We start from the raw sequence: 21,490 nt of genomic DNA, 5'->3' as shown, positions 1-21,490 counted from the left end.
TACGGACACACGTATTTAGTATTTACACGAAAAATCTTTAAAATGGAAATTCAGTTTTTTTTTTACAGAAATAAATAAATCAAAAGATAATTTAATTTCTTTTTATTCATATAAAAAAGTTTCACCTCCCCTCATCCTACTAATTGTCAAATATGAAAATATCCTTTAAAGAATAATTTCTAATGTGGACTTGGGATATCAAATGCAGCATACTGCTAAATCCTAACTGATTCCACTTAGACGAGAGTGGGAATGAGGCCATCTGCCCATCTCCTTCAGTTGTCTTGAAAGTAAGTTTCAGAGAGGCTAATCTACCACACCCACCTATGCCTAGGCAAATATAAAATCCATTTGGTTAATGCATAAGATTCTTGTTTATTCTTCAATTTGTCCAAGTTTGAATCATATTTTGGGGTGGGGGAACGGGGAACCCCACTGTTTACTTCTTAGTCAAGGCATAGTATAGTAAGTATATACTGGGTCGACATCCGACTTGATAAATTTAACCTTATATCATTTAGTCTTGATGGAAAGTTGGAAACGAATGCTAGTCCCTTTACCCTTCCGGATATGTTGGTTGAAAATTTAGGATCATAGCCTTCTATAAGAAATATATTTGACAACAATATTAAATATACAACTTGAGTTTGTCAAACAAGACAGTAAACATAACAATAATATACCTCAAAATAAGACATTTGGTTTTCCTGCTATTAAGTTAAAAAAACAAAAAAATGAAATGATCCATCAAAGTTGTAACCACCATGCTGAGAGTTGTGGAACTCGAACCAATCAATCTTTGCCTGCAAATACCATACGCAATTGGTTCAAGTTAACTCTTTAGCAAACAGCAACTACTGAAATTGCACATTTAAGGTTCAGGGGCAAAGAGATGAAAGGATCATATGCAGACGCTTCTTGTTAAATCCACAAAAATATACAACTTCCCTTCATACCAGACACTTGAAGAGTTAAGACCACATCATATGACAGAAATTCTCCAATTTATACTATGTCAGCAGGAATATATGATATGCCTAAATTACAATATTGCAGCAAAATTCCAACAGAATCTTCTACATAAGACAAAGTGTGAAACCATAAATTCTGATGTATAAAATCTGAAATTGCAATTCAAAGTCACTCAAGCTAGCATCCAGGAAGTGGAGAGATTTATAAGTCCATGAAAAATGGAAGTAAGAAAAATGAGCAATGAAAGAAAGATAAGGCATAACTAACATGTAACATCAATGCATACGGCCAAAGTTCCAAAAGGAGGACAAACAAATGAACAATCAAGACAAGAAATGAACTAATTAACTAGAGGCAAAGTGATACCCCTACGAGAAGAAAGCTGGTCATGGAATGTGCGCATACTGTTACAGGCAGATGTAGCAAGCAATGATAAGTCATTTTTCATGCTCAAGAAATCAAATCCCTTGACTGATAAACGCCTTTCCCTAAAGTGACGTAATTTGTCACTAGCTTCCCTTTGCAGGTCAAAGACACAAGATAAGTTTATAGTCCAGCCATTGCATTGTGCATTAAAACCCTTAGATCGTGCTACCTCTAACGCTGAATTTCTTGTTGCCATGATAACTGCATTAAAAAGAAGTTCAAGTTTTATGTACATGAGTCTAAGACTACAGTTTATTTGCATCAAGTAACTGAGAAAATGATGATACACAAGTGCATACAGCAAAATTATAACTCTTTAGACAACTCATGCATGAAGTTGCAATTTGAGAAAAAAAAAAAAAAAAAAAGCAATGGTTGAACATATTGACAAAGGTTTTACCATTATAAGGAGCTTCAAAGATAAAGTTTGCAGGAAGGCCAATACCAAAGCCAGCGAGAGTGAAGCCTACATTGAATCCAATGCCACAACCAGATCCAACATAGCCTATCACTTCAGGGCCGAACCCCGGACCCCATCCGACTCCACAACCAACACCCACTCCCATTCCCCAAAAGGCACCATAAGTTGGATGAACAGGGTTCCATCTCTTATATCTTCTAAACAATCCTTTGATAATCATTTGGAGCTAAGAACAGAGAAAACGTAAGAAATTACTAAGCCTAGACCATAAGTTGGAATCGGGAAAATAAATAAGAGTCTATGAATACAGATGTTACAAATATTGTAATTTGCAATTAAGGAATGGATCCTTACGAAAGCCTCTTGGGTCATTGATCAAACAGCATAACGACATAACTGAATAATTCGGGAAATGGGGAATGATTGGCAGTAATTGGAGAGTAGCAATATAAACAAAACCTTATATTTCCAAAGTGTCTTAGGTAGCCATAGCATCAACTGAAGGAAGGAAGGAAGAGGTAGTAGCCATTACCAAGAAATTGAAGTTTGAAGGAAGGAAAGCGTTGCAGGCGCAGTGGTTTATACTTTATTCGTAGCTTATTTGGGGCATTGGGTTCTTCACTTCTTCCTACAGCCTTACAGCATACATCACAGCAGAGTAGTTTACTAGCTTCGGGGTTCTGCCTAAAATTAAATGGCTATGTTTTTGGATTTTGCTCTTTATTTATAGTAACCATAAAAACTAAAACTTACGCACGTTTCAGTAGAAAAGTAAAGACAAATGCACTGGGGATTTGGGTTCGGCCCGTTTATAACTTCATATAAGCCCACTGCCCACCACCCCCTCCTCCCACTGCTCCCTTCCCCCAAAAAAGGAAATACTTTATATCAAAAAAAAGAAAGAAAATACTTTTATGACGAAATAAATAAAAATATTTTTTTTTGGTTAGATATTAAATTAATCATATTACGTGTATAAAAAATATATTATATATATGGAGAATGCTAAGTAAACAATGACTATTTTAAACAACATGAAGAACTCCCAATCAAATAAAAATACACTACACCCTAATTTAATGCTATTAATTAAATTTACTCTTTTAACTTTATTAATTCACATTATTCACACATGGTTCAAAAAAGTTGTTCGTTACCTATACTTTTCTTATATATTAAAAGTATGTAAAGTAATATATGTTTTAACAGACTAACAGAATTAGAAACTAACTAGAGAGCTAACAAATACTTAATTATGTCTAACTAACCTTTATTACTTGTAATTACGTTTATGCCCTTAACAATCCTCCTCCCTTTCAAATTTAAGTGGGAGTTATCGCACACTGTAAGTTTGATGTTAAATTTGTCAAACAAACTTTGTGATAAAAAGCTTAATTACATATCTGCTATTTGATCTTGTGAGGGGATATGCACAATGAATAGCTTTTCCTGAGTTACTAAGTCCCTTGAGAAATGCAAATTCAATTCCAAATTCTTACATGACATCTACTATATAGAACTAAATTTGCGGCAAAGAGACAAACATTTTGGTTGTCATAATAGATAGTTAGTGGCACTTGTTAATATATCTTCAGCTCTTCTTGTAGCTATTGGATGAACATGATCTCTGTTTGTGCTGAGCAGAGAACACGATATTCAGCTTCTGTTAAACTCCTACTTGTGATCATCAATGTCTCTAGTCCAATCTACATCAGCAGTTGCAAGAATTCAATAGTCAATACCTTTGTTAAAAATCAACGCTTAACTCACTGTACATATGAAGAATCTGAGTATCCTCTTTACTGATTTCCAATGCAATTCAATTGGATTATGCATAAATTTAAACTCTATTCACAACATAAGAAATATTAGATCTTGTAGTTGTCAAGTATTGTAGTGCACCCACAATGAACTTGTACAATTTAGGATTCTCAGTCTTGAATATGAAGAGTTAAGCTTAGCTGAACTCATCATTAGAGTTGGCATATGGTTGGCAATCATCATGCCCCATCATCATTCGAGGAGTTCAATGACATTTTTCTTATCATAGTAGAGTGAAAACCTATACTGATCTCTGATAATTTTTTTCGAAAAACTACGAGACTTCAAATAAAAAAAAATAATTTCGGTCTTTAATATTTAATTTCGTGAAATTGGTTAGATTTTTTGCCAATGATTTTTTTCTAAAACATGCTTATATGCTACGTTAATCAATAATATATCCTTCATTTAATTTTTATAAATAAAAATAATTTAAAAATTACTAAATAATAATATTTTTTAATTTTACACAATAAATTTACGTACCTTCATTCATTGTCAATAATCCTTAACTCAATTTGAAACTTCCAATTCTTGAACCACCAAGAACAAAAAGGAATGGATCCAGAGTGTCTTATAATTATTAGAATTGAGGATCCAAAGCATAGTTCTCTCCATTAAAAAACTAACCAACTGATGAAAACAGAGAACGAAGAGTATTGAAGCAGAAATTGAATATGCATTGAGAAGTAATGAGAAAACAAGTGAGTGAGCAGTAGCACAAGCACTACTATATATAGTTGGGAGCTAATAGACTTAAGCTATAGATGGAAAATATCTAACAGAGAAACAGCATTAGAAACTAACTAGAGAGCTAACCAATGCTTAACTAGGCCTAACTAACCTTTATCACTTGTACTTACATCCATACACTTAACAAGTAGTACTTGCATGTGTTAATTCTAGTTTTATTTCTCCCGCTAATAGCAGGGTTCAATACATACATGTATCAAAGTACGGAAAGAGAGCACAATACAGTAGTATATATAAGATAAGCGAGTTGTATTGATGAACTACTATTAATAATAAACAATGTACAAAGTACCATTTTAATGATGAGTTAATACCATAACATGAAGTGAAGCACACAAGATTTATGGAGTTTGAAAGGAACATAATTTGCAAGAAATATTAATGAAACGAAAAGAGACGGAAGTTGGTATGGTGTGTCCGATCTCATCAGATCATGATTGAAAGACAAGTCTGCCATTATTAATATTATTATTTTCCATGCTCATCTGGGTAATGTGGATCTCCTGAGGGAGGAGATTGTACTTGACAGCATGGATCTCAAAGATCTTTTTGAGTTCCAAGAGGAGCTCAGTGATCCTAATGCTCCTTTCGCCATAGTTCTGATGATTGATTGTGTGTTGCACACACAAGCACAGCTTCAGCTTGTCCACATTCTGTATTTCTTTTGCTATCACACTGTGCTTTGGATTCCAATACTTTGGCTTGCTCTCAATGTAACTGTAACACGACAAACTAATTAGCAACAATAATGTGATTATTAAGATAGAAGGAATAACATTGACATACGTACATTTGTATTGATTTCTTGAGTGCAATGATAGTCTCCATGGGAGTAGAAGCATCAATGGTGAAATCAATTGAGTCCCACATCTCTGGACTCCTGTAGAAATTGCTGATTGGCTTATTCAGCAGAACTGCATTAGGGTAGTATATTTTCTCGTTGTCGTATCTAAGAAACACTGTTGACAAGATATTCATCTCTTCCACGATCATCTGCATGCACAGACATATAGTAAGTATATATATATAGTAGAAGAATAATAATGAAATGACGATGATTACGAGATATACATGAACACCGTCAATGACGCAGCGGTCTCCAATGTCGAAAGGATGCATGACAAAGACGAAGATGATGGCCTCCAAGACGGTCTTGCAGGTACCTTGGAAGGCAACCCCAATCAACACGATTTGCGTCATGCAGAAGAATATGATCTTGAGCGTAGCCACTCCCATCACCAGAAGGATCACAATGATTATTATCACACTCACTATCGCGCTTGCTAGTTTGTGAAGCTGCTGCACTGCTGTTTTTGTATCATTCAGTGATTGTGCTAGTGCCTTTCGTTCGTAGTATGCTCGAATCTGAATAACATTATTAACTAATTATATATACACACGTACTATTCTTCATTATCAACTTAATTTATTATTTAATTTATGATAATTAAAAACAACACACTTGTAATTCTTACCACCCAATTTCTAAATGATGATCTGCTGATCTTCCCTGTTTCAAGGGCACCTTCGAAGAGAGGGAATATAGTATGTATCTCAACCCTCTTCAGAAATCTCATCAAATCCTCCTCTTCAATGTACCTTCAATAAATTATTTGTTGAATTAGGCACAAAAGTCAACATGATGATATTAGGATATCTTGTCATGTCATTTGGAGCGAACTAGGACTAGTGATGGATCATATGCAAATTAAAGTGGTTCAGCGCACTAAGGATTGAAAAGAAAAAAGATTGGAAGAAGTCAAGGGTTGATGCTGTCTGGAACCATGTGGATTTAGATCCGTTGACATGGATCATATTCATATATTCATAGTGGGCTTTTATATATATACACACTATATAAGATAACGTTAGAAAAAAAGTTTAGAGACCAACACTTTTATTAAAATTTAACCAGTATTTAATTAGGAAAAGAAAAGTGAGTAATTCCGTATTATTGGATGAAATTTCACAACATTAAAAATACTAATGATAGTTACAAATCACAAAACTTGTTGGTCTCCTACCACACTCTTTCTATGTTAGTGCAAAATTGTGGATTAGATCAGAGTAGGGAATGAAGGTGACAAAGCACTATGCCTATGCTGTCAATTTCCGGGGTTAATAAGATTTCAGGGGATTATAAGACAAAATAAAAAGTAAGGACCACAGGAATAACCAGTAAATTAAACTTTGAAGCCACCAAGAAGGTTGGTTCTCTATGATTGTGCTCCAATAAAGAGGCAATAGCAAGAGCAATTCACCCTTTTCTCACATGTGATGTGAGGGGAGCCTCATCACAGTCTGGCTAGCACAACTAGTTCCACCCTACACTTTTAGTCTTGTCCTCAAATCACACACCACCTACTGAATTTCACCACGTTTTCCCCAAGCTTCAGCTCTCTTCCCCCATCATATTTATCTACCATACTTAAATTTTACGTACTTTTTAGATTTTAAGATTATAAATGTATATAGACAAGTAAAAATTAAGTAAAATCTACAATTACTTTGATGTAAAAGTGGTGTCTAATTGAAAAGTACCCTTTTAAGTGTATAAATATCATTTTCCACTTAATTGGCCGATTAAAATAAATAGGAATAACTAAATATTTTTTTATGAGAAAAGTTTAAGGGAAAGTACATTTTATTATTTTTGGTCCACACTTTTAGCTATTAATCTAATTTTTTTAGTCTAATAATCTAATAACATATTTTTTAGTTCATATTTTTAAATATTAATGATTAACCGTTAATTAAAAAAAATCTAAAAAACCAATTACATCATCAGTCAACTCAAATTAATTCTTTGTATTTTTAATTTTAAAATTCAAAAAATTAGGAATAGTGACGTTGTTTTTTCTTTTTTATAACAAACCTTTTAATTTAAAACTAATTAGCTCTAATTGACTATACTCCTAATTGATTCTCTAACAAAATCAGTTAGTCAAAAACAATAAACTCTGCACACCTTCTAATATTTTTCTTTTTTATATACTACTGTTTATTTATATTCATATTCATATGAATGAATCTTTACTTTATATATACTTGTACTATTTGTTGATTAATATATCATTTCTTATTGACATGTTAAGAAGAAATGACTTTAACCTTCTATATAAGAGTATATTTTTCAAGTAATTTTAATGTTATATGAGAAGAAATATTTATTTTGAATAACTACATCAATATATTGTTGGATCAACACTTATTTTATCATTATTATAGAATTTTGTCGTAGCTTCTTAATTTAATATATACTCTTATATAATACTTTACATTTGAATTATTTTAAGTGTTCAATTAACTTTTGTCTTTTTAATATTTATCTACAATCATATTATATGCACACAAAAAAATTAACTATCAAATTAATCATCGATATAAAATATAAAATACAAATATGTATAAAAGATGAGTTAACAAATACATATATAAATAGTAACTAATTTATTATGATCACATAGCATTTTTTATTTATTTAAATAATTTGATAGCCTAAAAATAAAACTTTTGAAAAATGTTAAAAGACGACCACTTTTTAGATAAAATAAAATGAGGGGTAATGTTGACCAAGGCAAAACCCTAAATGCCTAGCATTTTCTCAAGGCAAATGAATAATAATAATAATATGAAAAATAAATAAATAAGCATAAATATTTATTAGTCTAACATTATATATAAATAAAGAAGTAATCATGAAAGACCAAAATTATTATTAATATATACTATCAAATATTTAGTCGTTCTCCCAAGAGTAGTAGGCTAAGTTGCACGATAATTCCATTGACAAATTAATAATCAATATCAAAGTAGTAGTAGTTTGAGAGTACTGAATCTGAATGTATGTAATCTTCACAAATTAATTGTCAACTTACTATGAACTGAAGAAGCATATTATGCTGCATGGGAAGGAAAAGCATTTATGAGATCATCATTTATTTGAACTGTACTACTAATGTGGTCGAAGGAAGATTATTTATATATGAAAATGTATGTGTATAAAGAGACGACAAAAAATCATAATAATTAAAATGCTGATATATTATATTAAATAGATTAATTAAATATATTAAATTATGTAATATTTTTAATTATTATCTTTGAATAAATTTGTAAAACGATAATATTTGATAAATAATAAAAAATGATTTAAATAGTTTAAAATTATTTTATTTATTATGTTAAAATAAATTTATCTTTTCGCATAGGATTCCTGTTTATAAAAAGGTGAAAACTCCACGTAAAATTGATATCATTTAACAGACTGCACTTGAATTTCTACTTTATAAAAATAGAGCATTCAGCTGTATATTTATCTTGTGTTACGTACTTTTTAGCATGTAATAGGTTTAACATACGTAGATTGATGAGGTTAGTGATGAATTAGTTGTTTGGGGAGGTTGAGATGGAAGAAGCAACAAAGAAGAAATGGCATGAGCTTATTACTTGGCAGCAGGTTTGGCGACGTTGTTGAAAATCCGCTGAGCGCAGTTTCTAGCTTCCCATTCACTGTTGATCTCAGACTCGGCGGTGGCAAAATCATCCACGGTCCTGGAGATGGTGGAGAGGCCGGAGGAGCGAACATAGTTGACGAGCCTCTTGACGCTCCAGGCGGAGGCAGTGCTCTCCATGCTCAGCTCCCTCAGCTTCTCCATGTCAATCCTCCTGGACCCCCCAAACCTCTCCTGCTGCTGCTTCTCCTTTAGCTTATTCAACCTACTCCTGGCAGGCATCGACTTTGAGCCGCCCCCCGTGAGCAGGCGGTGCTGCTGCAGTATCTCCTCCGCGTCCTCCATGGGGGGACCTGAGAGAGTGTCGAGGATGTAGTGATGGAAGACGCTCTCCTTCATCCTGTCGAAGTAGGTGGCCACGTGAAAAGAGGATGCCAGCATCTTCACGAGAACAATCTTGACGAGCCATATGATGGCCCCAACCAGCACTGCGACCAGTGCCTGAAACACCTTGTTCAGGAACTTGTGGTTCTTCTTCTGCACGTCGTCGAACACCACGCTCCAGTATGAAAGAAGCACCAGCCCTAGCCACAGGCAGTTCCTTATGCTCTTCCTCAGCCCGTATATGAAGTACAGCACCTTCTCTCTCAGCATGAAGTTCCTCTCTATCACGAACACCGTCACCCCCACCACCCACCCCGACACCAACCTCCCGCTGAATGTCACCATCACCATCAAGCACCACTTCCATATCTCCAAACCCACCATGTGCATCTTCTTTATCCGCGTTATTACCAGCGAACAAACCAAGCATGTTGCTATGCTCAGGAACACCACCCACTCCACCACTACCCTCCACCTCACCTTCTTCCTCCTCCTCCTCTCCTGCAACTTATTCCTCTCTCCCTCACCCTCCTCCTCGATCTCTTCTTCTTCGTCCCACCACTCCTCCTCTTCCTCTTCGTCTTCGTCCACGTCCTCATTATTATTGTCGTTGTTGTTCTCCTGGGAAATGCTTGATAGCTTTCTGCCGAGATGGTGGTGGGGATAGTAGTTATTGTACTCGAGGATTCTGGATTTGGGCTTCGAGAAGCTGAGACGGTTAAGGGTTTTGACCCTCAAGGGGTGTTGTTTGGGGGGCTTGTTGTCCACGGAGGAAGAGGAAGGGGGTTTCGGATGGTTCGTGTGCTGGTCAATGATGACAGCAACATGATCTGAGGACTTAGCTTTCTCATCCATTTGGGAGATAGAAGAAACAAATAGGAGTAGCTGCGTACAAGTGGTATGAAACTATGAATACACTAGTTACCCAAACGGACGTCTATTTATAGAAACACAATTTCAAATATAGAGCTTTTAGTTTAGCAAAATTGTTTGGACACTAATGTTGTCACTGATAAATTAAGCATGTGAGCAACATGATCAGCAGAAATGGTTTGCAAGTTGACTTGTGTTTGCATGAGTTGGGGCTCTCAGAAAGTGCCATTATACCTTAGTGCGCGCATTGGCATGATATGATAAAGAGCTTCTGCAAGGAATAAAGAAAACACCATATTGGACACTAATGTCTCAACACATATCATCATGCGCATGATGAAAACCTCCATAATGACATGATGCGGAAATTCTTAAAAAGTGGCAAAGCAATTGACACACGCACATGTCACATCAACATCATCTATCATATATATTTGAAGCCTTAAAATGTTAAACAAGCATATATGTAGACCGGTTATTGTATGACCAATATGTAATTAACACCCACACAATGGGTCAAATCATTTAGAATTATAAGTAATTGAATTATCTATATTTAAATGTAATCGGCTATACTTGTACCAATTATTAGGTGAATTTTATGGTATTTTAATTTAGTGTTTAATTTTTGTCTAATTTATTTTTTATGATAAATTTTAAATATTTAATTGATGGTTATCAGTGGCTAAGAAAAAGAGGTTTGAATCTTAGCCCCTTTTTGAAGAGAGTTATTTTCTACTCTTTGAAATAGCTTCAAGAGATTTTTTTTCTTTTTGTCTCATAACTAGTCAAGAGACATTTTCTTTTTGTCTTGTAACCAGTCAAGAGATATTTTTCAATTTTGTCTCCTATGCAACAGAATCAAAAATGGAGTATAAGAGAGAAAGAGAATCACACCAAGAAGTATCCTAGTTCAGCTGCTAAGTGTCATGCAGCCTACATCAAGTCTCCATCACAATAATTATGAAATTTCACTATAATCATACAGATTACAAATACCAATTCTCCCTAGGAACCACCCTTCATATTTGGGACAAGTCCATAATCTATCTCCAATCCTAAACTTGACTTGGTCACCTACCAAGCTTTCAACTGCTAAGTGCTAACCGAACTTGCAAGGAAATTCTCACAGAATCATGATACACAACACATAGATGTACAAATGACCTCTAAGAAACCTATGACTTTTTCTTTAATTTTGTACACTTTACCTTTTTCCACTCACTGGCTTTTTCTTACAAGCCTCACTGTTTGCCTTTTTTCACCATGAGACTCAAACAGACAAAACTAAAAAAAATACAAAATAAAACACATTGAAGGAGAAGAACTTCTGTTAGCTTGGGTAGTTATGGAAACTCTGTGCTTACTCTCCTTGTCTCGACCCTTGGCTGTTCACCCTTATTAAAAAAGGGGAAGCCTCCAAGGTTGAAACGGTTCAACCGAGCCAACTTCTTCTTTTTCAACACCAAAATTGGTTCGGATAGAGAGAAGAGAGAGGGAACCGAAAGCAAAAACTAACATGCAATTACCTCTCTCTCATCCCTTCTCATCAAACTTCATCAATCTAATCCTTCCATCTTGACTTGTGTCTCCAAGAAGGATTTTTTATCCTTGATGAACACTTGATCCTTGACAGCTCCATCTGCTCTGCTTTTACTTCCTCCTCCACGTAGCTACAGTAGCTACCTTTTGTGATGGATGAACAAAAAATAGAAACGAGCCATACCACAGGGATCTTCTACTATGACCGAATTAAATTGCAACCATTTTAGGCATGGTGATCTTGAGGCTTCTTCTCCACTTCTTACCTTTAGTGGAAAAGATCTCAGTCACGCCATACTGTAGATCTACCATTTGCAAGGGTCATTGATAAACCCATATTTTATTATATATATTGTGCTTAAATTGAATGATTTATTTAACCCTTCACCTACTTATTCATATAAATTGCATGGTTTTACTTTCCCTTCCCTGTTATATGATATATGTGAATTACATATTTCCTATGCTTTAAAAATAATTATTTTAAACTTTATTACCATTCGATGCCGTAATTTGTGTGTTGAGTAGTTGCAGAACTTCTAGGGCAGGAATGACTTAAAGGATGGAAAGGAAACATACAAAAATGGAAGGAAAGCACAAATTGGAGTTTTGGAGAAACTGGCAGTGACGCGTCCGCATGGACGACACGAACGCGTGGTTCGCGCAAAAGAGATTCGACGCGAGCACATGGATGAGGCGAACGCGTGACCTGCAAAACATAACTGACGCAGGCGCATGACTGATGCGACCGCGTGAAAGAGCGACACTCCAGATGATGCGACCGCGTGACCCACGCAGACGCGTGACGTGCGCGATCTGCAGAATTTGCAGATCTCGTTTCCAACAATTTTTTTGCCCCTTTTTGGCCCAGATCCAAACCCAGAGAACACAGATTGAAGGATTATAAATGGAGGAATCCACCCATTCAGAAAAGAGAGGAAGAATACACACTTTTTAGGATTTAGATGTAGTTTTTAGTGAGAAAGGTTCCCTCCTCTCTCTTAGGATTAGGATTAGGATTTTTAGAACTTAGGAATATTTTTATCTCACCTTTCTATCAGGTTCAATATCTTTTTATTTCGACTTCTCTTAATTGTTGATTGTTGATGTTGCCTATTTGGCTTATGACTCTTCATGTTTGGGTTGATTTTATTTTATTAATGCAATTGAGGTATTTCAGATTTATGATTTTTCATTTAGCTTTTTATATTTTTTGCTTTAATTGATTAATTAGTAACTCTTGAGTTGTCAAACTCATTGTTGACTGAAAATTGGAATTCTTCAAGAATTAATTCGAGTTCCACTAACCCTAGCCTTTCCCAAGGAAAGGCTAGGACCTGAGGAACCAAACTTATTCCATCCACTTGACTTACCTTCATAGTTAGAGGTTAACTCAGTGGGAGAAAAATCCAATTCTCATCACAATTGATAAGGATAACTGGGATAGGACTTTCAGTTTTCATACATTGCCAAGAATTTTATTAGTTATTAATTTATTAGTTCTTGCAATCTATTTCTCTTGCCAAAAATCTTTTTCAAACCCAAACACTGTTTTTTCATAACCAATAATAAATCATACTTCCCTACAATTCCTTGAGAAGACGACCCGAGTTTTGAATACTTCGGTTTATAAATTTGTTGAATTTTGTTGCTTGTGACAACCAAAACGTTTGTAAGAAAGGTTGATTGCTTGGTTTAGAAACTATACTTGCAACGAGAATTTATTATAACTTCTAAACCATCAATCTCCAGTTCTTCAAAATGGCGCCGTTGCCGGGGAATTGCAAACGTGTGCCTTATTATTGGTTATTGTAAATATTTTTCTTTTACTTGTTTATTTGTTTCTTCTCTTCCCTCCTCATTTCTGATAACTACTATGAATTCTCACTCCTCTCGCTTTGAGTTTAGTTCTAATTTTGTTGCAAGGAATGGAAGCTATAACAGAACTATGCATCAAGGTCTAAGCAATCAAAGATGGATGGAGCCACGAGGATCTGATCACCCCCTTAGGCAACAACATCCTCCCAGATATCATGGACAAAGACCATTCTACAAATATGCATGCTCAACTGATAGATTTGGTGGACCGCCTCGTAGCTACCAACAAGCCCCACCCTGTGCTCAGAGACCATCCTTTCAACACAACCTCAACCCACCATACTCACAAGCTTCTTTTCGCCATTCACTACCATGATCCTTACCCACCCCAACACCAATCCAATTACTCCTAAGAACCACCACTCCCTTATGCGCCATGTCCATATCCATCAATCCAAGAATCACAGGTTCGCTTCGAAAAATCAGTAGACCAATTTAATACAACCCTTCATCAACTGGAGCAAGCAATAAATCAATTATCTTTCAGACGTTCAGACACTCAACAGACTCCCATGGCTTCATGTGGAGAATCTAATGAAGAACGTAGCGTGAAGAAAACACTAGAAACTCCAGTGGACAGCATAGAGCATAACTTCGTACTGGAACAAGTAGAGGACGCTGTCATTGTAGAAGAAGAAGAGTTGGTTGAAGATTTAGGAGATGCTGAACCACCACCTAAATCTAGAGTTGTGGAGAATTCCATCAAGGACGCTACAATTGATGCTAAGGAGGATAATGCACAACCCCCAAAGCAGGTATCTTATGGAGAACTAGACGGAATTACCCGAGACACATGTTTCCTTGATGATGATGATCACAAATCAAGTTCTCTTGGTATTGAACTTGCATCCGCAAGTAAATTCCTTGAGACAGAAGAATCTTCCCCAAGTGAATACGAAGATGATGCAGAGGTCGACTTTTCTCAACCTCCCAAGTATGACTCAAGTGATGAGGAAGATATCAGTGACTTTGATCAAGACATGGTTGAAGTGGAAGAAATTTGCCAAGAAGTGGAGGGATTCACAGAAGACCACAAGGGAGTAGAGCTTGCAGAACCACTAAAAACACTGATCCCAAGGCCACTACCACCCAACACAAACTTCAAGTGGGTAAAATCCTTGACCTTTATCTTCAATTTTTCACTTGAATATGGTTTGCTTGAGACAGATGGCAAGCTTAGAGCTCTTTGCGGCTTTAAGAGAAAAAGGGAAAGGACTCGCACTCAGCGCTGGTATGCAAGATTCAATGAGGTTTCGTACTTCAATTTGAGGTGCAGTAATTGGTGTCAAGCTCAATTGGAAGGATCTCGGAAGCTGTTTGGTCACTGCAGTGAGAATTCAAACTACTCACCACCCGGCTGGAAAAATACAGATCAAGACAAAGATGGGTGTAAAAGTAGAATTTGGGATCTTGGAATCTATTCCGACATTCAACACTCTGGGAGCCTTGAAGCCTTCTTGAACTCACCTAAGGGCTATACGTACCTTGTTTAGGACCCCGGAGGATGCTGGCATTCCAAACACTGGTGGAGATTTCTGGACGAATTCAAGCACAAGCCACCATAGCAGAAAGCTCATCAATGTCCAACTTAAGGACTTTAACTAAAAGTGCTAGGTGGGAAACAACCCACCATGGTATGATCGTCCCTCTTCAGTTTTAATTCTAGTCTATTTTTTTTTGTTTTTGAGTTTTGATTGAACCTAGAATCATGAATGACATTCATATTAGCATTGCATTCTGTATACTGCACACACACAAAAATAAGAGAGAGAGCACGCGACGCGACAGCGTCACTGCCGCGTCTGCGTCACTAGTGGAGTAAAAGAAAAGGAAAGTGAACAGAGAGTTATGCTGAAGCAAGGCTGGAAGTATGCCTTTGGCTCAAATTGTTCCACGCGACCGCGTGCCCCACGCAATCGCGTCATTTGCGGAAAATACCTCCCACGCGTTCGCGTTACTCACGCAAACGCGTGATCTGGATATCGGCGTAAAGATTCAACGCCCAGAAAGTTGGGTTGGAATCGTGCGACTAGTGTGCATTTCGCACAACAGGACGCGACCGCGTCACTTGCACAACACCAATCCCACGCGACAGCGTGAGCGACGCGATCGCGTCGCGTGGATTGCACACCACCCCAAAGGAGACAGAGAGTTGCGCAGAACCAACGCTAGAATTGTGCATTTCGCACGATTTCCAGCGACGCGATCGCATGCCTCACGTGATCGCGTCTTTCATTATCTAACCATTCCATGCAATCGCGTCACCCACGCGATCGCACCAACCCCATTCCACACCAGCCACGCGATCGCGTGGATTGCAAATTATTAACCCCTTGTGACGCGAACCCTACCCATCGCCCCCCAACCCCTTTCTTTTTCCTCTTCCCTGCAACCACCCCCTTCTCTCTTTTTCCTCTCTTTCTTCTTCTCCCCTCCACCACTCCTGTTCCGCCCCCCTCCGCGACCACCACACCCACCGCGCCGCCCTCAACCGCCGCGTCAGCCACCACCACAATCCCCCAGCCATCTCTCTGCCCCACTTTCTTTCCTACGCCTACCAGGTTCCGCCGAACGCCACCCTTCTTTCACTTCCTAGTTAATTACATATTTTTCTGTTTATGTTCATCATTAGGCTAGTTAGATATGCATGTTGTAGTGGATTCTAGGTGGTTAGGTAGCCTAGGATCTGGATAGTGGATTTAGGCCTGATAATTGCACCATTCATGTTATCTGTTTATCTATTCTGTAATTTATTCTAGCTATGATGTTGATCCTGTTCATATGTTGCTCTTAACTGTTACATGTTGCTGTTACACTACTCTTTCTTATTCTTGCTATTTGTGCAGCCTTATTTCATTACATATGAACTATTCTTGTTATTTGTTTTCTGGGTACATCCAATTTTAGCCAGAATGCTGCCCAATTTTCTGCAAATTACTTTTCCTTCTACATTCAAGTATTGGTTTTGGCAATTCTCATTTTTGAACTGCCCCACGCATACCAAACCTATTCTTGAATGTCCGAGCCAGCATTCTTATTACTTTTGATCTCCTGGTTTATAAATTGATTTATTGATGGTTTGATTTTACTTTTTACTACTTCTATCTCTATCTGAATCATCATCAATACCATGTTATCCCTTCTTGAATATGAGTTAACTGTTGTTTAAATTTGTAAAATTCTTGTTACTTGGAAACCAATCATCATGTCACTTACTCTGACTTCCTTTTTACTAACTCACTGATTTTCGCTTTCTAACCTCTTTTTCAATTTTAACCACTTTTAACTTTCTAACTTCCCACTTCCCCTTTTCACTACTTCTTTAAATTAATTTCACTCATGGCTTGATAATTGTTTTTCCTAATTAACAGACTTTCCACTTCTAACATATTTTGGAATATGATTTCTCATCTCAGCTTTTCAACTCCAAAATAATCCAAAATATACATCTACTTAGCTCATTTCATTCTTCTACTGATCCTTTGCCACTTACTGCTTATCCTGTTATTTGCCTACTTATTTTTCTGCTTTTATTCCTCAATTATATCTTGGACATTCTGTTTTTCAGGATGTCTGAATCTCAAGGCAGGGAAAAGGGCAAAGTCACCACTGGCAAACGGAAAAGAGGTGAATCCTCTGGTTCCATCCTTGGCATCTTACATGATGATTCCTGGCGGGAGATGAACTTTATCCCGCAGGAAAAGGCTAATCAATTGGTACCTTCAGCTGACCCGGTAAAATTTGCAAACAAATACTGTGAGTTGAAATACCCAACCTTTGCCACCACCAGGAACCTACACATGGAAAGGACCCTCAAAATTCTAGAAGAACTCCAGCAGTTCACCTCAGATCAGATCAAATAGATAGGCTGGTTCTTCTTGGAGAGAAACCTAACTGAGGTCAACTCATCCTGGGTTAGAGAATTCTACTGTAACTACTTTCTCTCTTCCCTGGATGCAGTACAGCTCAGAGGCAAACAGATTCTGGTTATCGAGGAAGCAATTGAAGAAATTCTCCATCTTCCACCTATATCAGATCAGCCAGATGGTTACCAGAAAGTTGAGGAAGATATGAGATTCAGAAAGTTTGATTAGGATGCAGTAAAGAAGGACATCACTCTTGATCCTACTGTTCCTTGGGTCATGGGAACTAGCACATTGGTACCAAAGGGAATCATACTTATATATCTGAATGATGAGGCTTGACTATGGCAACAAATTCTGAGCAACTATGTGATGCCGAGCACTCATGAGACGGAGGTGCCAGCTACTATGATTACCCTCATCTGGTGTGTGATGACGGATGAGGACCTTTATCTACCTCGCTTCATCCGGCATTACATGGCCAGGGTCCATGTTAGAGGCACCCTCTCTTTTCCTTACCTGATTACTCAGTTGGGTCGCCAAGCTGAGGTCTCTTGGGAGACTGTTGATGAATAGCCCCCCCGCAGCAGAGTGTCGAAAGATCATCCCTCACAGTCGAAAATTCCTGACTTTCAGCTACCGCCCTCCATTTCTCACTGACACTACTGAGGCAGCCACCTCTTCAGCTACCCTTTCTGCTTCCACTGGCCCAGCACCACCCACTGCACCCCCACCTGCTCCTGAGCCCGTCTATCGTCTGGTGCACCGACTCTTTGATCGCCTAGATCAAATGGAGCACCATCACCAGCAGCAATTTGAGAGATCTGACCGTCGCACCAGGCGACTTTTTGAGAGGTCTGAGCGTCGCCACAAGCGACGCTATGAGCACCTCAAGCTGATGATCCGCTCTGGTGGTGACATTTCCTCCGAGCCCGACACGCCCTCCGACACATCTGAGGAGGAGGTGAGCGATCACGAGGAGGAGGCACCTACCCAGGCTGAGCAGAGAGATCCCAGCCACACTGCACCACATCATGAGGAGCTCCACCAGCTACAGACCGCAGATCCGGAGGTTCCTCTACGGACAGAGCCCCCGATTCAGCAGACCACTCCTCCGATCCTCACAGCGACTGCAGATCCTCAGCCTACCATCGAGACACCAGCAGCCCATCCTTCCGGAGATGACACTTCGTCACACCCTTCTTGAGTGAGCATCGAGGACGATGCTATTATTTAAGTGTGGGGAGGTCTCCATCTCTGACATCTATTTATTTTAGTGAACTACTACAGACTCTCTTCCTATTTTGTCTATTTTCTGTATTTTTGCATATTTCTCTCTTTTGCTTTTATTGTACTTTTTGCATTATGCACTTTGGGCTGTATATACATCTTGGATATTTTAGCTTGATTTGCACCTTAGTTTACTAGTTATATATTAAGTGGATTAATTAGTATAGTTTACCCTTTTTAGCATATGATAATTGATTTGATTGAAAATAAAAAGGAAGTAAGCTAGAAACTTTAACAGAATCAATCCACACCCCTTGTATATATAGCATTACATGTTAGTTAGTTAACAACATTTTATCAAGGAGGAACACTAAAACTTTAAAGCCATCCAATATATTTTACATTGAGAGTAATGAAAACTCTTAATTTCTACCTGCATGACATACTTAGTTGATATATGATTTATGAGCTTGAGAACACACAGCCTGTGAGTTTTGAGCTTAATTATATGGTTACATTCAAACCATAAATTTCATTCCTGTGTGTTTTGCCCTTCTTTTTATTTTATTCTGATGTTCTTTACTCTGTTTTAATCTATATGTCCAATATAGAATATAGATACATACCAAGATAGGATTGAGGCTATTTTTTATTATTAACTCACTTATCCCAAATAAAGCCTACCTTTTATGCCATCCTTGTTAGCCCCCTTGAGCTTTTTAATCCCCTTCTGTTTTACAACCACATTACTAGCCTTAAGCAAAAAAACAAAATAAAAATCCCAAGTTGAATCCTTGGTTAGCTTAAGATAGAAATTGTGTATAATTTAAGTGTGAAGAATTTATGGGAACATGGGATGATAGAAAAAATAGGAAATTAAATTGAACAAGTTATGTAAAAATTTGGGAAGCATGCTCATGTGAAATCAAAATAATTAAATTACCATGTGCAAAAAAAAAAGGATTTTTATTTTCAATAAGGGAACACAAAGAAATTCCCCAGTTACAAAATAAAAAGAGTCAATGCACATGGGACAAAGTTGAATTTAATGCATGAGTTTGCAACATAAAGTGGAAAAGTTTGGGCAAATAGGTTAAGAAACTTTGATTTATGTAAAAATATGTATGTTAGGTGAGATCTTAGACTAATCAAGGATTCACTTATTAGCTCACTTAGCCTTATACATATACTCTTACTTCTACCTTGGCCCCATTACAACCCTAAAAGACCTCATGATTTTTGTATGTCTGTATTCTATAATTGTTGATTGGTTAGATGAAGAACAAAGTTATAGAAAGTAAGAATAAAAAGAAGATTAGAGTGATTAACCCAATAAACACTGAGTGACTAGAGAATAAACACAAAATCCAGTTAGGGTTCAATAGCTCATCACCATATATCTCTATCTCAATTGTTAATTGTCTTGCAAGTTTGAAAAATATTTTTATCCATCTCAATTGTAAAAGTGCTTTAACATTGTCTAAGGTTGGCTATGCATATATATATTTCCATGAGAATGTGAATTAATTTAACTACATGCAAGTTTTATATACAAGTGAATAATAACTAGTTTAGCATGACTCATTTAGGTAGTTGCATCTAGGATAGATTGCATTGCATGAGATCCCACCATTTCACCTTCACTCTTTTCTCTTGGATTTAGCATGAGGACATGCTATTGTTTAAGTGTGGGGAGGTTGATAAACCCATATTTTATGATATATATTGTGCTTAAATTGAATGATTTATTTAACCCTTCACCTACTTATTCATATAAATTGCATGGTTTTACTTTCCCTTCCCTGTTATATGATATATGTGAATTACATGTTTCCTATGCTTTAAAAATAATTATTTTAATTACTCTTTATTACCATTCGATGCTGTAATTTGTGTGTTGAGTAGTTGCAGAACTTCTAGGGCAAGAATGACTTAAATGATGGAAAGGAAACATACAAAAATGGAAGGAAAGCACAAATTGGAGTTTTGGAAAAACTGGCAGTGACACGTTCGCATGGACGACGCGAACGCGTGGTTCGCGCAAAAGAGATTCGACGCGAGCGCATGGATGAGGCGAACGTGTGACCTGCAAAACATAACTGACGCAGGCGCATGACTGACGCGACCGCGTGGAAGAGCGACACTCCAGATGACGCGACCGCGTGACGTGCGCGATCTGCAGAATTTGCAGATCTCATTTCCAACGATTTTTGGCCCCTTTTGGCCCAGATCCAAACCCAGAGAACACAAATTGAAATATTATAAATGGAGGAATCCACCCATTCAAAAAAGAGAGGGAGAATACACACTTTTTAGGATTTAGATGTAGTTTTTAGTGAGAGAGGTTCCCTCCTCTCTCTTAGGATTAGGATTAGGATTTTTAGAACTTAGGAATATTTTTATCTCACCTTTCTATTAGGTTCAATATCTTTTTATTTCGACTTCTCTTAATTGTTGATTGTTGATGCTGCCTATTTGGCTTATGACTCTTCATGTTTGGATTGATTTTATTTTATTAATGCAATTAAGGTATTTCAGATTTATAATTTTTCATTTAGCTTTTTATATTTTTGGCTTTAATTGATTAATTAGTAACTCTTGAGTTGTCAAACTCATTGTTGACTGAAAATTGGAATTCTTCAAGAATTAATTCGAGTTCCACTAACTCTAGCCTTTCCCAAGGAAAGACTAGGACCTGAGGAACCAAATTTATTCCATCCACTTGACTTACCTTCATAGTTAGAGGTTAACTCAGTGGGAGAAAAATACAATTCTCATCACAATTGATAAGGATAATTGGGATAGGACTTCCAGTTTTCATACATTGCTAAGAATTTTATTAGTTATTAATTTATTAGTTCTTACAATCTATT

The 21,490-nt window shown here is 37.0% G+C and overlaps 2 protein-coding genes across 4 annotated transcripts; both read right to left on the bottom strand.

The window, feature by feature from the left end:
- Positions 1-529: 529 nt before the first annotated feature.
- Positions 530-2,504, bottom strand: LOC130970021 (cadmium-induced protein AS8). 3 transcript variants are annotated; one of them, XM_057895982.1, is made up of 4 exons: positions 2,352-2,504; positions 1,799-2,045; positions 1,339-1,599; positions 530-803 (listed from the first exon to the last, which is right to left on the bottom strand). In XM_057895982.1, exons 2-4 carry the CDS (start codon positions 2,037-2,039, stop codon positions 793-795), a joined length of 513 nt encoding a protein of 170 aa, XP_057751965.1. In that variant the 5' UTR covers positions 2,040-2,045; positions 2,352-2,504; the 3' UTR covers positions 530-792. The 3 variants fall into 3 exon arrangements, with proteins under 3 accessions (XP_057751965.1, XP_057751956.1, XP_057751947.1); XM_057895973.1 differs by having other exon boundaries at positions 2,174-2,498; XM_057895964.1 differs by having other exon boundaries at positions 2,279-2,498.
- A 2,108-nt stretch (positions 2,505-4,612) lies between these two features.
- Positions 4,613-10,124, bottom strand: LOC130945794 (mechanosensitive ion channel protein 10-like). The gene is made up of 5 exons (XM_057874496.1): positions 8,843-10,124; positions 5,869-5,992; positions 5,465-5,758; positions 5,184-5,386; positions 4,613-5,110 (listed from the first exon to the last, which is right to left on the bottom strand). The coding sequence occupies exons 1-5, from the start codon at positions 10,084-10,086 to the stop codon at positions 4,825-4,827; spliced, it is 2,151 nt and encodes a 716-aa protein (XP_057730479.1). The 5' UTR covers positions 10,087-10,124; the 3' UTR covers positions 4,613-4,824.
- Between the last annotated feature and the right edge of the window lie 11,366 nt (positions 10,125-21,490).

Source organism: Arachis stenosperma, chromosome 1 (genome assembly GCF_014773155.1).
Source record: "Arachis stenosperma cultivar V10309 chromosome 1, arast.V10309.gnm1.PFL2, whole genome shotgun sequence".
NCBI classification, from domain to species: Eukaryota; Viridiplantae; Streptophyta; class Magnoliopsida; order Fabales; family Fabaceae; genus Arachis; species Arachis stenosperma.
This window is presented reverse-complemented; position numbering and strand designations above follow the sequence as displayed.